General features: G+C 59.2%; 1 protein-coding gene across 4 annotated transcripts; it reads left to right on the forward strand.

Moving 5' to 3' along the window:
- The first annotated feature begins 478 nt into the window (after positions 1–478).
- RAB37 (RAB37, member RAS oncogene family) lies at positions 479–15,369 on the forward strand. 4 transcript variants are annotated; one of them, XM_029056916.1, is made up of 10 exons: positions 479–983; positions 4,698–4,808; positions 9,345–9,455; positions 10,684–10,725; positions 11,310–11,376; positions 11,565–11,617; positions 12,355–12,420; positions 12,967–13,023; positions 13,120–13,196; positions 13,393–15,369. In XM_029056916.1, the coding sequence occupies exons 1-10, from the start codon at positions 912–914 to the stop codon at positions 13,496–13,498; spliced, it is 762 nt and encodes a 253-aa protein (XP_028912749.1). In that variant the 5' UTR covers positions 479–911; the 3' UTR covers positions 13,499–15,369. The 4 variants fall into 4 exon arrangements, with proteins under 4 accessions (XP_028912749.1, XP_028912750.1, XP_007668061.1 ...); XM_029056917.1 differs by lacking the exon at positions 12,967–13,023; XM_007669871.2 differs by lacking the exon at positions 9,345–9,455.
- Positions 15,370–16,318: the final 949 nt, after the last annotated feature.

Genomic DNA, 16,318 nt, shown 5'->3' on the forward strand with positions numbered 1-16,318 from the left:
ATACCATAATTATTATTAGGGGGCAACAGAGACCCCAGGGCAACTGGGGCGGAGGGAGGAAAAGGATGGCGAGGGAAGAGACGGAAAGGTGAGAGGAAAGTGGAGAAGGAGGGGGAAAAGAGGCAGGAGGGCGTTTGGAGAAGGAGCAGCGAGCAGTCCGCCGCCTTTGACCCAATTCTTGGTTCTCCCGCAGAGGCTACAGGGCCGCGGATTTGTGAGTCATGGAGACTGAGCTCCGGTTCTCCATTCGGGAGCCATCCCGGGGGGCAGGGGGCCTCCCGACTGTGCCTCCGAGCCCCTCCCGAGGGCGGTGGCTCGGCCCGCACATCCCCGGACTGGGGGGACAGAAGGTCCCCGCAGCTGGAAAGGGCTCAGGGGGCCGAGCGTGGTGCTTCGCCAGCGTGGCGCGGGGGGAGAAGTTGGCTTGCGGGGGGGGGGGGGGGAGTGCAGGGCGCGGTAGGGCGGGGGAGGAGGCGAGAGCGCAGGAGCCGCAGCGCCGTGGCTCGGAGCCCCGTCCCCGCTCCCCAGGACCGGCTAAGCCGATTCCCGCCGGGCCCCAGCGCAGGGAGCACCCGCGGTACCATCCCAAACCCCGCAACTCTCTGCGGGAGCCCAAGGAGTCCCGGGACCCTCGGGTCCTGCCGTCCCCATCCGCCCTCCCGGGGAGCTGTCCCGGGTCCCGGGGCCGGAGATTTTGCTTCCCACGGTGGCAAAATGCGGGCGCAGCGGCGGGATCTGTCCGGACTGTAGGCGCGGGGGGACGGGGGAGTCCCAGGCGGCTCAGGAGCAGATCCCGAGGGTCCGCGCCGGTCGTCTAGCCCCGAGAGCTCAGCCCCCGACCCCGGGCCCAGTGGTATTTCTGCAAACCCCGCTTCCGGCACGGGGGAGGGGCCCGAGTCGGGCCGTGGGAAATGGACACAGCCCGATCGGACATCATGGACCCGCCCCGGACTGCCGTCTTCCCGGAGGAGATTCTGCATAAGGTAGCCACCCCGCAAGCAGCAATGGGGCTGGAGGAGCGGCGGGGCATCAGAGGGCAGGAGCGAGGGGTTGAAGTCCGGGATGGGGTGCTCGGGGCGGGTGGGAGGATAGAAGGGGCCGGGCTCGAACCGGCACTGCTTGTCAGCCCCTCCGGTTCCGCGGAGTTTCCTCGGGGGCTCAGCCAGAAACCGTCCCGAGGGGTTGCGAGACCAGAGCAGGAGTTCGAGGGCGAGGGGAGCCGCTGCCCAACCCGAGAGGGGAAGGGGCGCGTCCTGGCAGTGAGGGGGCTCCAGGTTGTGGAGCTGATGCGCTGAGACCCACGTTCCTCCCTCCGGATGCTCATCTCTCCCTTTCCCTCCGATTTCCTCCATTCCGAGCGCCTGAGTCATTCCGGTTATGAAGTTCTGCAGCGGCCAGGCCCCTTTCTCCTCGGCTATGGTCCCTGGGGATGCCTGCGGGCGAGCCCCGTTTCCCGATCAGCTCTAGCGGTTGCCGACTTCGGCGTCTGTTCTGCGGATTTGGAGGGCCCTTGGGACATCTCTGCGGAAATTTAAGTGCCTACTCTTGGGAAGGAGCCAGAAGGGCCTGGCTGTTCCTTTCTGGAGCCAGCAGCGATTGACTGCTCCTTTCTGGAGCCAGGGTGACTGGCTTCCCCTTTATTGAGTCCGAAGTGCCTGGCTGCCCCTTTCTGGAGCCAGCAGCGAATTCCCTGCCCTTTTCTGGATTCAGAAGTGACTTCGCTGCCCCTTTCTGGAAAGTTTCCGAGCCGCTGGTGGAGGGAGGAGGCTCCCCAGAGCCGCCCCTCGTCCCGCGGCAGCGAGAAGAGTCCCTCCAGTCGCCTCTTGCCCTCGCCCCTTTTTTCTAGACCTAAGGGCTTTCCCCGATCCAGGTCTGACCCCTAGAGGTCACGGACGCTCCGGGCCCGGGGAGTCCGACATGGAGCCAGGGTGAGATGGAGCTCGCCCAGCCCGGGCTATTTGTCCTGGCACTCCTCCACCCACTGTTCCGAGGAGGCGAGCCCTGCTTTCAGAACCGGGAGGCAGGGGACACCGGTCCCGTCCCTTCCCCGGGGCGGAACCGGGGCCACCCTCCCGGAACCTCTCGGTGCGGAGGAGGGCATGGAAGTGGCCTTCTAGACTGTAAGCTCACTGTGGGCAGGGAGTGTGTTATGTTATACTCTCCCAAGTGCTTAGTACAGTGCTCTGCGCACTGTAAGCCCACAATAATTACGATTGATTGAAAGTGTGAGGTTCCCTATTACAGCTCTCCAGGGGTCTCCATTGCCGACCCCCAGGGCTGAGTGTTTTCACTGAACCTTGCTGCCTAGGTAGGGCACAGTCTGGTGATGGAAGACTAGGCAACCAAATAGAAAATTAGTCCTTTGGGAGTGACTAAATCATCTGAATTCTAATCATCTGAATATCCAGATTAAGTCCAAACTGAAAAGTCAATAGGGCATTTGTAGTAGTCAATCTATTATCTGACTGTGAAGCCAGGATTTTTTTTTTACCACCCAAGTCAAATCTGACTTCTAGTGCAGTTCCTTCAGTGCCACTTAAGCACCAAAAATATCGTCAAGGGCCAAGACAGTCATACATCAGCACCCGCAGTAGACCCTCAATAAAAAAGATTGGCCAAACTTGCCCCTCATTAAAAAAATTGCACCATCCTTGACCTGCAGGACACCAATCAGAGGTATTTACTGAACACTCCCTGTGCTCCGAGCACTGTACTAAACACTTGGGAGAGATTAATACAACAGAGTTGATAGACACGTTCCCTGCCCACCGTTTAGTATGATCTTGGTTGTCCACATCTACAGACATCAACTGTATGATAAACTGTGATCCGGAAGTTGCTCCGAGGCATCTTCTCTTTCCGATTTCAGCATATCACCCCTCACCACCTTAAAAATCCTGGTGTATCACCCTTCGCGGCAAGAACGAGCTTCATTTCTCTGGCACTTCACCAGATGACCTTCCCTTGTGCTCTTCTTGCCTCCACTAGGCAAAACCATTCAGGGTCCCCTTTGTCGATCATTTTTTCCTCTCTCTGCTGGGCACTGAACCTGGAGAGCCCCCTCCTCTCTGTCTGGCATTGAAGGAGCAGCCCAGCCTAGCGCAAAGAACCCGGACCCTGGAGTCGGAGGACCTGGGTTCTAATCCTGGCGCTGCCAATTACTCTCTGCGTGATTTGGGGCAAATCACTTCACTGTGCCACAGTTCTCCTCTTCTCCCACCTAATTAGATTGTGAGTTCTGTGTAGGACAGGGATTGTGTCCAATTTAATTATCTTGTATCTACCCCAGTGCTTAGAGCATTGTTGGGCACACAGTGAGCACTTAAATGCCATAAAAAAGGAACTCTGACAATCCCCCCTTTTGCTCAATAAATATCATTGACTAACTCCACAAACCTTTTCCTGAGAATCAAAGCAATGCTCTCCCTCATTCTTTTTTCCACCTATCCTGTCATGCAGCCCACCCATTCCACCCCTCACCACATGTAAAACCACTGGCATTAATTCTTGACTCTGCTCCTGGAAATAATTATGGTATTATTGCCATGGTATTTATTAAGCCCTTCTTACGTGCTAAGTGCTGGGGAAGATACAAGGTATTAATTCTGGACACAGTCTCTGTCCCACTTGGGGCTCTCAGTCTGAGAAGTAGGGAATAAATTTAGGATAACTAATTCATCCAGGCTCACTCTGGTTTTAGTTTTTTCTCTTGGTAGTTAAGAGTAATATGTACGACCATCTCTTTTGGAATATGAGCTCATAGAAGGCTGGATTATATCCTGCATTAGGCAGTGCACGTATCTTTATTTCTTAGAACGGTTTTTATTTTCCAAGGTACTTTTCCCTTCACATCAGTTTTCTTGTTCAGTTTCCACAAATTTCCCATGAGGCTGGGAGAGGCAGGCCTTTTTATTCCCGTTTCATATTTGCCCATCAAACGGCAGGGACTGTATCTGTTGCCGACTTGTTCATCCCAAGCGCTTAGTACAGTGCTCTGCACATAGTAAGCGCTCAATAAATACTATTGAATGAAAAGTGGCAGGGACCTGAAGGGGGTGAGCGGGGCTTCTGCAGGTGACTCCAATATAGCCAGCCAACCGATGACCTGGAGATCGCCCCTGGGCCTCTGCAGGGGTAGTTTGGTGTGCTGAAAACTGAATCGTTAACGCAGTTAGATCATTTAAACCGGGCGAAAGGCCTCAGTTCTTTCCCTGTATCGGCGGAAGGGCTGTAGGTCAGCCGACTCTGCCTGGACCCTGAGTCGGTGGTGGAACACCCTGAGCTCTGACCGGTCGCAGCTCAGGGAGGGCCGGTCCTCACTCAGCAGGGCGGGAGAAGGACACCCCGGCGTTGGCCCTGCTGTCTGACTTCTGCCCTGGCCACCTTGCGATCGGCCTCCGGCGGGGGCGGGGGACCTGGCTTCCGTGTGAGGTCTAGTGGCAGGACCATCTCCGCGAGGCAGGGGTCAGCTGGGAGCAGCGGAGAGGCGGAGGATGAGGGGAAGATGGACCTGGGAAGAAGGGAGGGGGGGGGCGCGTATATCTGTGTGTGTGTGTGTATTGCTTGAGCGAGAATGAACGTATATATGGGGGTGCATCTATATTTTAGGGCAACTGCATGCCCCACAATGTACCATATACCAAGCCAAAGCCCAGCCAGCTCTCCACTTCCCTCACTCCCTGCTTGCCTCCTTACAGACGATCCTGGTGGGAGACAGTGGCGTGGGGAAAACATCTCTGCTAGTGCAATTTGACCAGGGCAAGTTTCTTCCTGGCTCCTTCTCGGCTACCGTGGGCATCGGATTCACCGTGAGCACCCGTGGGCGTGGAGGGAGGAACGGGGCCCCTCGGCTGGATCCCCAACTTCGGAGGCTTCGGGGCTGGGATTTTAAACCTGGTCAGAGTTCACCGATTACCTTTTTATTTTACGGTACTTCTTAAGTGTTTACAGTGCATCAAACACTGCTGTAAGCGCTGGGGTAGATACAAGTCAATCGCATGGGACAAAGACCCTGTCCCACATGGGGCTCTCAGTTATTTCACAGATTTTACAGATGAGGTAATTGAGGCTCAGAGACGTTAAGCGATTTGCCCGAGGTCCCACAGCAGACAAGTGGAAGAGTAGGATTAGAACTCAAGTCCTCTTAAAAGTCCATCAGTCAATCGAATTTACTGAGCGCTTGTGTGCAGAGCACTGTACTAAGCTCTTGGGAGAGTATTATATAAACGAGTTTGTATGCACGTTCCCTGCCCATGCACTTTCCATTAGGCCACCCTGCTTCCTCAGGACTGCCGGTTCAAGGGTCAGAAGCGGCAGGACCCTCGGCTTCGGGCTGATTGGGCAGATGTGTGGGCGTCTCTAATGAGGATACATTCAGAGCACGACTCTCTCCCTCAGCCAAATCAATCAACCAATCGATCACTAATATTTCCTGAGCACCTACTGTCTGAAAGTACTATATGACGAACACCTATATGATGAACACCTGGGAGACGATGAAAAGGCGCACGTTCCCTGCCCCCAAGGAGCTGAAAATCTTACGAAGGAAACCGACATAACGTAATTTACAAAAAGCGGATGAGAAGACGGGAGGGGGGACTCGTTAAACGCCCGAATATTGGAGTCCGTAGGCCGACCCGTCTCTCAACGCTTCCGGTGGCTGAGTGCGAATGTGCTGAGGGGGATTGGGAGAATGAGATCGACAGAGGAGACGATCCAAATAATCGATCAATCAATAACGACGTTTATCGACAGAGAGGTGAATGAGCCGCTCGGGGCTCTGTGAAGGCCTGCCGCAGGTCTGTGCTTCCCTCTTGTGCTGGCAATGAGCAACGCAGGCCTCCCTCTCCTGGGCTCCCTCCCTCAGAGCCTGCTACCTCCGGGTGGAACGGGGCTTGGTGGTCCTGGATCTACACCAACGTTTAGCACAATGCTAGGCACAGAGTGAGCGATGAATCGATACCAGTAAAGAACAATGTCCTGACACACCTCCCTCGTCCCCTTCTCCCCCTCCCGTGGGAAGGCCCACAAGCCAAGCCGGAGGGAAAGGCACAGGTGTTCTCGTTCCTGGGTCGTGCGTGGGAGGGGAGGGGTCGGCGGATGGGAGTTTTTGCAGGGTGAGATCCATTCATTCATTCATTCAATCGTATTTATTGAGGGCTTACTGTGTGCAGAGCGCTTGAAAAGTACAGTTCAGCAACAAGTAGAGACAATCCCTGCCCACAACGGGCTCAAGGTCTAGAAGGGGAGAGACAGACATCAAAACTAGTAAACTAGGCGTCGGTAGCCTCGAAATAAGTAAATAGAGTGAAAAAGACCCACCCCCCTCGCCCCCCAGGCTTCTCCTGAAGTCCTCTCGTGGAAAGGTCAGCCCGGTCCCTGCCCAAAGGGTGGCGGGGAGGACACCAGACCCAGCTAGGTGGGTCCGGCTCCGGGAGCCCCCGACCCTCATTCGGCCGGACGGTGCGGGGTCGGGGGCGGGCCGAGGGGCGGGGGCCGAGGCGGGGCGGGGGCCGGGGCGTGTCCGTTGCCGTGGACCGGGGCGGGCAGGTTCCGGCTCTCGCCGCCGCCGTCCGGGCTGCTTCTCTGCTGGGGACGTGATGAGTCCACCCGGGGCCGCCGCCGAGCTGGACCGCCAGTCCCCACCTCGCAGCCCCAGCTACGATCTCTCCGGCAAGGTCTGAGGGCGCGGCCCCCGGGAACAGCCTGGCCCCCTCCCGCCCACCCGCATCCCGAAACCCGGGTGGTCCCTCCCGCCCCCTCCTCCCCCCCTCCCTGCTTTGGCGGCCTTTCTCTGTCGGGGGCGAATGACAGGCCGAATCCCCTCCTCTTTCCCTCTTCGTCCTCCTAGACTCCGGGCCTCGCCTGGAGCCGGAGTCGTCCCAAACTGACCCTCACCTCCCGAGCCCTCGGGAAGGCCCCCCGCCCCTCCCCGGCCGGCTTCCCGGGGTCGCTTCTGCGGCCCAGAGCGGCGAGAGGAGGAGACCCTCTGCAGGCGGAATCCTCGGGCATAGAAACCCTCCCGTCTATTCTCCGGGACTCTGAGCCGGGATGCATCCCCATCTTCCGAGAAGTTCGCCCACCAGCCCGCCTTTCCCCCTCCTCACACCCTTGCCGGAGTCCCCAGCCTCGAAGCCCGTAGCCCCATCTCGCTCGCCCACTCGCCGCCCCTCCGGGCTTCCTTGCCAGCGCCCCGTCCTTGACGGCCCCGGGGCCGGGCGTCCGAGCATCTCCGTGTCCAGCCCACGGGGCGCAGCTGCGGAGGTTCCCACCACTCTCTTCAGCACGGGGAAGTGCGGGCCCTAAGGCCTCAGGGTCGGGCCCCAGGGAGCAGGTAGCCACCCGGCTACCTCAGGGCCAGGGAGGAGTTCCAGGCACGCCGGGACGGGAAGGGTTAATGGGGCGGGACTACCTTCGGTAGGGAGATGACTCGATCCCCTTTTCCTCGCGACGGTTTCTCGTCACCCGCGATACCCTGATTCTCATCCCCACCCCGCTCTGTGCCTCAGTTTCCCCCGTTCCCAGGATCCCTGCTCAGAGAAGAGGGAGCGGGGGTTGCTGGTCAAGTCCCGTGAGCCTCGTCTCTCGTCGCCTTGTGGCGAGCTGTTGTGCAAGTCACCCCCGAAGAGCCGTTGTGATAAGGGCCGCCGCTGGTTTTGAGGCCGGAAAGGGGGCGGGAGGCATGGGGAGGTAATGCTGGAGCCTGACCTCCGAGGTTTCGGGGCCAAGGGACCTTCTCGCCCGAGGCCCAGCCCCAGCTGCTGAGGAGGAGGAGGCACCTGTCCGCACCGTTTGTTGGCGGGATTCGATCAGGCCACCAGTGACTGGTCAAACTTTCAACGGACGCCCCGGGCCCGGTGCAGGCCCGGCCCAGCTGGGCTTGGCCACACCGCGGGTATGGCGCGAAGGCGGCCGCAGCTGTGCGGTGGCGAGGAAAGGTCACCGTTTCCACACCCCGGTTCATCACTGCCGTCACTTCCTCCACCTGGGTGCACGGGCGGGGGCGGGGGGGTGGGTGGGGGACGAATTTACTTTTCCCCTCTTCGGCACTCAGCTATTTGTAAATATTTTTATGTTTGTCTCCTTCGGTAGAGTGTAAGCACCTTATGGGCAGGAAAACCTTTCACTTCATTGTCCTGTACTTCCCGAGCACCTAGCACGGTGTACCATGGGAAGTGAGCACTCACTAAATATTATTATTGCCACTCCCCTACATCTCCCACCTCCTTTCCTCACTACCAACCCCTGTGGAGATTCCAGGTTTAAACCCAAAAATTATCCATCAATCAGTCATTCAGAGTATTTACCAGCCCTGGTGTCTGCTGAGTGTTGGGCCAATACTGAGCAAGAGGGAGACTACAATTAAATTAGAGATCTGCTCCCTCCCCTCAGGGATGTCTAATCAACAGGCTGATTGACTCCAACTGGGGCCCAGAGGAGAGGTGGGAAAGTCAGGATTCAGACCTCCTCTGTAACTCCCTCTCCTCCGTCGCCTCAGAATAGGCTTGGACCCCCTCATTCAAGCTTCCTTCCTCCATCTTAATCAGCCAGAGGCTGTGGTTTTCCCCGTGGCTCCAAGATAAAGTCCCTTTCCGCAGGGATCTTTCAATATCCACCCAGTCCACTCCTCTCCCCATTCACCTCCTGCTCCCAGGCAGGACCACAGGTAAGCACAGGGACACATGTAGGTACATGCACCTATGCAGTTCAGAGCCCAGGGAGACTGCCCAGGCTCCAAGATTAATGGCCATTCCAAAATGGGAGCTCCCCAACAGGAGAGGGGGAGGGACTTTTTGAGGTGGGTTTCTGGGCCCCTCTTTTTAGAGTGGATTTGAATTCGGAGCCCAGCCCAGCTTTCATAGGGGAAGGTGGAGTTGAAGGAGAAATCCTGCTAGACTGAAAACCTTTTGAGGGAAAGAGTCATGACTCTATCGTACTCTCCCAAGTACTTTTAGTACAGCGCTCTGCACACACAGTAGACTGTAAAGCTCCTTGAAGGCAAGGATCGTATCTACTTACTAGACTCTGTGAAGTACTCGGGACAGTGCTCTAGATAGTAAGTACTCAATAAGTATTATTGATTGGTTAATTGAAGAGGAGGAGGAAGGGGTGGAGATCAAGGCTGTAGGACTCAAGCAGAACCCAACTCCAGCCTCACTCCTTCCTCATCCTCCTACTCATCCCTCTCCTCATTCCTTCTCCCCACCACCCACACAGCGCCATACCCAGAAAACAAATCTTTGTCCCAGAGGAACCCTAGACCCCTAGGAGACTTTGCTCCCACTGCCCCTTATACCCTTCCCCACTTTTTCCATCCTCTGGTAACCAGGTCTGCCATCTCCTAGGTGATGCTGCTGGGAGACTCAGGTGTTGGGAAAACCTGTTTCCTGATCCAGTTCAAAGATGGGGCCTTCCTGTCCGGAACCTTCATAGCCACTGTCGGCATAGACTTCCGGGTGAGGGGTCATAGGTTCCCCAGCCTGGCCAGGGCTGGGTCTCTGGTTTGGGGAATCTGTCCCTGACACCTCAAGTCTCAGGTCATCCCTATTTCCTGGGACTGCCCCTCCCAGGAATGGAACAACTGGGGCCTCCCCTCCCTCCCTCCCCAGTCCTACCAGCTACCCATGACCCACAGGTGTTCTGAGTCAAGGTCAGAGGGAAGAGAAATGGGTCTGGACAAGGTCAGGGAAGGCCCAGCTTATCTTGACACCAGCAAAGAAGAATAAAACTAGGCTTACTGGGCCCAGAGAGTCTTGGGATGAATTTGTTGGTGGTTTTGAGGAGTAGCAGTATAAGGCCATCGAGGATGACAGTGATCTCGTTAGATGCTGTGAACCCACTGACCTCATTGGTGACCACTCTGGTCTAGGCAGTCAGCTCCCCACAGCCTCGCAGATGCAGCAGGTCAGTCGACATTGTTTGTCCCCCTTCTTGGTCAAAGCCTGTACCTGGAGCCTGCATCTCTGAGGGTGGGAACCCCAGCAGAGACCTCCCTCAGAAGGGAACTCCTAAACGGAAGGTTCCAGGCTGCAGCAGAGAGCCTAAGCAGGGGCCACTGCCACAGAGACTAGCCCCAAAAAGGACTCCCCAGGAGAGAGGTCCAGGCCACTGGGTAAAAACTAATTAGACCAAACCCAGCTGCCAGGGGTGACTCCGGGACTGGGCTGGAGGGTGTCCCTTCCTATGAGGCAGTGGTGGACAGGTCCTAGGGTCTTCTGAGGTGAGGTCTGAAGAAATTGGGGTCCTTTAAGGGGTGAAGGTTGTGCTAGCCAGTTCTTTTCTTCTGGAGACTGTCACTTGGTATGACTGGTCCCGCTACAAGGGTCAATGGTCAGGATGTAAGAAGTAGCTCCAACCAGGAAAGGCTCCTGGGACTAAACCCAGTGAGGGAGTCTTCCAGGGAGAGTATCGAGGCGGAGAGATGAAAGGGGTTAGGGTCCTTCCTTGGTGGGGCTCTGGATTGGAGTTGGGGTCTCTTCCCCAATGGGACGAGGGGTTGGGGGGTGGCTTAGAACAGCCCCTAGGTCACCGTGGCCCCCCCTTGGGGCCCCCTGCCCATCACCAACTGGTGGGTCTGACTGGAGGTATTAGGAAGGGAGTGGCCAGGTGGAGGTGGGAGGGCATATTGGGAAGGGATGCTAACCCAGCCCAGTTCAGTCCCCGCACCCTTCCCGTCTTTTGCAGAACAAGGTGGTGACCGTGGATGGTGTGAAAGTGAAGCTACAGGTGAGATGGGAACAGGAGAAAAGTGAGAGAGAAGTGGGAGAGAGAGGAGAAAGAAGGGAAGAGGGAGGGAGAAGGAAAGAGGATGTGGAATTGGAGAGGGAGGAGGAGAGGATTGGGTTGTTGAGAGGGAAGGAAGGGAAAGGGGGGTGGGGAAAGCAATCGAGGCAGGTGGCTTGCTGCAGAGAGTTATTGAGGGCTGCTGCTATGCTCTGTGGGTAACTTTCCTGTGGGCCAAGAAGGGGAAACTGGGTTTGACTCAAGTCCGCTTAATATCAGCTCAGAGGCAGGCAGCCTGCAGTCTGGCCACTGAGGCCTGAGGAAGGCTCAGGTCCGGTCCAATCATCCCTCTGGCCTGAGGACCTTCCAGCTCCCCCTGGGCCTCTTAAGCTTCTCTCCCAGGCAGGATTATCTCCTCCACTCCTCCACTCCAACCACCCAGAACTATAGGGTGAACTGGGCCTCCAAGGTTGAGGCACCCCTGCAAGCTCGACTGACCCTGCCCCGTGAACCTCCTTTTGCCTTCATCTTCCTGCCTCCATCCCCCAGCCCCCTCCCCTACTAATGTCTACTCTGTGACCCAGCAGATCTGGGACACAGCAGGACAGGAACGTTTCAGGAGCGTCACCCATGCCTACTATCGCGATGCCCAGGGTAAGTCCAAGACCCCAGTGGTGCTGCCCCGTCCAGGACCCCTACCTACTCCCTTGTCCCAGACCTGTCTGCCTGAAAGGCCTCCGGGGGGCTGGGTCTCACTCCCTAGTACAGTGCTCTGCACATAGTAAGTGCTTAATAAATACGATTAAATGAATACAATACTCTCTCTCTTTTCCCTCTACCAGCCCTGCTCCTTCTCTACGACATCACCAACAGGGCCTCCTTCGACAACATCCGGGTACGTCTCAGCCTTCTCCACCCATCCGGGCTGCAGACAAGGCCAAGGGTGGTCAGATCAGCCGTGCCCCTGTGTCGGGCTGGGACCTGCGGTTGCAGCAGTAACTGTTACAGACACAGTTCTCAGATGATTTGCATAATCATTTAATGCCAAAACTCAGCCCTGTTTCACTCGATGCTGGGCCCCCAGCTACTCCAGTGCCAGACTTCCAGACTTCTCAGCCCAAATGAAAAGACCCAGGCTGGGTTCTGCTCAGGACAGCAGGGTGGCCTGGTGGAGAGAGCTTGGGACTGGGAGCCTGGAGACCAGGGTTCTAGTCCCAGCTCCGCCACTGGCCTGCTGAGTGACTTTGAGCAAATCACTTAACTCTCTGGGTCTCAGTTTCCTCATCTGTAGGATGGGGAGAAGATCCCCGCTCTCCCTCCCTTCCTCCCTCCCTTAGACTCGGAGCCCCATGTTGGGCAGCGATTGCATCCAATCTGATTATCTTATGTACCCCAGCGCTGAACCCCAAAGTGAGTACTCAGTATAAATACCATAACTAATGATAAACGAGAGCAGGACAGAGAGGACAGTTTCCCCACACACCCCCAGCCCCCAAGGGGGTGAAATGGGACAGGGAGAGAAAGCAGGAAGGAGGGACTAGGGAGGAGTCTAAACTCGGGATCAGGCTAGGTTCCCTGGGCCTGGCCCTAAGGGGTCCTGGCCCCTCAGTTCCCTTCCTCCCCTCCCCCCAGGCCTGGCTGACGGAGATCTACGAGTTTGCCCAGAAGGATGTGGTGATCATGTTGCTAGGTAACAAGGTGAGTGTGGCTTCCTGCGGTGTCACTCACGGTGCCTGGGTGTGGGACTCCAGTGTGAGATCCACTGAACGTCTCCCCCTGCCCCCAGCAAGTGGACATACCCGAAAGGGCTCAATCACATCTCCTCACGCCCCCACCCCCAGCACCCTCTTAGAGAGTGGACGGTGATGGGAGGGGAGGCCCTCCGTGCAGGTCAGTGTTCATGTCCCCAGCGGCTCCCTCTCTCCCTGGACTGGCAGTAGGGTCGGATCAGAAGGGGGGCAGGGGGCGGTGCAGTTGGAGCCGCCACTGCGGCCCTTCTCTGGGCTGTGGGCACCACTCACCACCTGATAGCCCGGGGGGAGGCCCAGGGAACCCCAGCTGGGCTCCTGGCCGGCTTGACCCCTTTTCTACATCAGCCCCGAGACCAGGAATCCCACTGCGGACCCGTGGGTTGGACCGGCCTAGGGCAGCAAGGGCCAGGGTTGGGATGGGTCCGGAGAGACCCCTCTGCGATGGGAGTGATGGTGGGGATGAGGCTGTGATGGCGGGATCGGGGCTTTGCAGGCGGATGTGAGCGGCGAGAGAGTGATCCGGTCCGAGGACGGCGAGTTACTGGCCAGGGTGAGTCCTCGCCCTGGGGGTGGGGGAAGCGACGGGATAAGGGGACGAGAGGGCAGCAAGGGGCAGCGAAGGACTGAGGGTGACTTCTCCTGGCAGGAGTTCGGTGTGCCCTTCATGGAGACCAGTGCCAAGACCGGCATGAACGTGGAACTGGCCTTTCTGGCCATTGCCAAGTGAGTCCCCGGGGTTTGGGATGGGAAGCCCTTCCGGAATCTGGGGCGACACCCCCCCGGGGCATCAGTCTGGTCGAGCACAGAGAGGCCCATCAAGGACACCTTAATCGGAGGCCCGTGACCTGTATGACTGTCCGGGGCCGGGTCTGTGTGTCGTCTAGCTGTGGGGTCCAGCTCTCCCCTCCCCGTCCTCCAGGGAGCTGCAGCACCGGGCCGGACGGCGGGAGGACGAACCCACCTTCCAGATCCGGGACTACGTCGAATCCCAGAAGAAAAGACCAGGCTGCTGCGCCTTTTCGTGAACCTAGGGACCCAGAGGCTTGGGGAGGGGAACCAGCCCCAGGTCCCCCCGCCCCCAACCCCAGCCAAGCCCGGGGCATCGCAGTTGCCTCGCGGGCACAGACCCAGAAAAGCGCGAGCTAGATCTGCGGGGGACGGGCCCGTCTCCCCCGTTCCCCGGGACCACGCGCTGCTGAGCCGTTGGGCGGGGAGAGGGCCGAGGGCCCCAGGACCTAGGAGACAGACCCCTCCCCACGACTCCCCACTCCAGCGAGGGGCGGCCGACCCTCCCCCAGCCGGGCCCGCTCCTCCCCAGCAGGGAGATGGAGCAGCGCCCAGACTTCTTGGGCCAAGGCCGCGACGCCGGCCGAACGGCGGCGGTACTGCGGATGGCCGCCAGGGGGCGCCGCGGGAGCCGCTTCTCTGTCCGCCCTCTGGTCATCGGGACTCCAGCGGCGTGACGCCAACGACCTCCCTAAGAAGATAAACGCTATGCTTTACTGCGTCACCCCGGGATCCTGCCTTCGGGAACACTACCAAAGGAGGAAGACTGTGGTGACTAACATCCCTCCTACTTGGGGGAGGGGGGCCTGCTCCAACTCTAACCTTCCTCCGTGCTTGCCACCCCCCGTGGACTTGACTAGCTGCCTCGTCCCATCTCCGTGCTCCCCAAGGCCAGTGTTGACCACTGGGTCAGCCTAGGCCGACCACAGGAAACCGGAGAAGGGAAAATGTGGATGAAGGCTGAGTGAAGGCGAAAGTCTCCGGAGGGATCGACCTCCCAGACCCCGGGAAAATGAATGTCGTCCTGAGGAGTCAGAGAGGCCACAGTTTGGGGAGAGGTTTGGGGCCTGCCCTTAGGGTGCAGCGGGACAAAGCGGGGGAATGTCTAACTCTGTCCCCCTTTGCCAGCCCCCCACCCCTCTGAGGGAGGGGATTTCTGGTGGCCCTCGCCACCCAACCTCCAGGCCTCCCTGCCGAGATCTCCCCGAGCTGAAAGGACGTCCCCACCCTCTCTGGGGATCCTCTGGTTCAGTGCTTTGGGGATCCAGGAGGCAACGGGGCGAGGTCAGACTCTTGCTTCTCTGCATCTTCACGTTGCAGTTTCTGCAGGCAATCAAACATTTCTATCAGACAAACCTGCAGGTCTTCCCCCCCACCCCCCCCCTCCAATGTGGTTGGGCCACATTGACCCTGACAGTCCACCTCCCTCCCTGCCTGCCTGCCCCTCCCTCCGAGGAAAACTCAAGGATCACTCCCATGAGTCATCTGGGCTGCCAGGCGCTCTTTGGCAAAAGGGAAGAAAGGTGCAGGAGCACCCTGTCCTCCACCCTGAGTTCACCTGGGTGGGGGCGGGGGTGGGGCCTCCTCTCTTTGTTGTAGGGCTCCGGCCTTGGTGTTGGGACGTGGGATGGGCCCTCCCCACCCAGCCTAGGCCAGAAGCGGCCCCGGGAGCCGCTAGGGTGGATTTCGGTTGCAAGGGTAGCTGGCTGGAAGGTTCCTGCTGCCAAGGGACCCTTAGAGCCACGCCTTCTGTCGCTCCGGGCTAATCACAGAAGGTGTGAGGACAGGGCCCCTGTGTTTGCTCCGTCACAGCTTTCCTGCCCCCTCTTCCAGCAGCAGCCCGTAGCCAAGGAAGGACCCAGCTTTTAGAAGCTGGTGTGTGTGTGTGTGTGTGTGATGATTATTACACCCCACAATCTCGAGTCTCCAGGCAGGGGCGGGAATTTGGGCCCCGCGTACCAAGTTGGCCAACTGGCAGGGCCGGACCCTCCCGAGTCGTTCCAGAGGGATTAGCGAGGGTCCGGCCCGGCCCTTGGTTTGCCTCCGGGAGCCCCTCCAGACTTCATTTGCACGTTTTTCAGAATGAAACTGCGGTATTTCTGAGTCGCTGTATGCTGTGTCCTGCCTGCTCTTTGGAAGGGTTGGACGCTGGACCGAGAGGCTCTCTCCCTGGGTCGGGGCACTGGAGGGGCTGAGAGGCTGAAGCTCGTGAGGGGACGGGGGACGGGGGACGGGGGTGCGGGCGGCGTCAGGCTCCTTATTCTCCCAGGCCCCTGTCCAGGCCCGGGCCCGGCATTCCCTTCCCCGCCCCATCCTGGGCCTCATCGCCCGACTCGCCTGCCCTGACCCTTGCCAGCCCCCTACCGTCCCGTCTCCACCTCCCACGGCTGGAGGCCCCCGGCAGGCACGTGGGAGAGCTGGCGCCCGCTGCAGCCCATTCGGCGGGGGCTTGGGAGCCTCTTCCTCCCCCTCCTCCTCCTCCTCCTCCTCCTCCTCCTCCCCCCGTTCTCTCCTTCCTTTCCCTTCCCCCGCGCCCCAGCAGGAGTGGCCGCCGTTAGGGCCGCTCCCCGATGCTGCCTTGTAAATCAGGCCTCTCAGGGCTCCTTCCGGGAGTCCTCGGTGAGAGGGTGAAACAGGGAGTGCAGGGCCCGCTCGCCCCCGTCTCCCGGCGCTGGGGACCGGGCTCCGGCCCTCCCCGACAGCCGGTTCGTCCCTTCCCCCGCCTCTTCCCCGCGGGGAGGTGGAACGAGATCTCACGGGGGAGCCGGGGGATGGTTCCCGGCGGGGGCGGGCTAGAGGCCCCTTCTGCCCGCTTCTGCGGGCCCGGCCCCCAAACCCCCAGGGTGATCCGATCCCCGGAGCGGAGGGAGGCCCGTCCGGGCGGGCCGCTGAGCCCCGGCCCCCGGCCCGCCCGATCTCAGCCGCGACCACCGGGCTGCACTTCCCGTTGCCGAGCACTATTTTCGTCCCGGCCAAGAGGTCCGACGGGCACGGCTCCACCCCCTCCGCCTTGGGTCTGGCCCTTGGGCTTGCTCCGGCGGGCGATCCCCGCCCCCTCG

This window comes from Ornithorhynchus anatinus, unplaced genomic scaffold, assembly GCF_004115215.2.
Source record: "Ornithorhynchus anatinus isolate Pmale09 unplaced genomic scaffold, mOrnAna1.pri.v4 scaffold_264_arrow_ctg1, whole genome shotgun sequence".
Classification (NCBI taxonomy): domain Eukaryota; kingdom Metazoa; phylum Chordata; class Mammalia; order Monotremata; family Ornithorhynchidae; genus Ornithorhynchus; species Ornithorhynchus anatinus.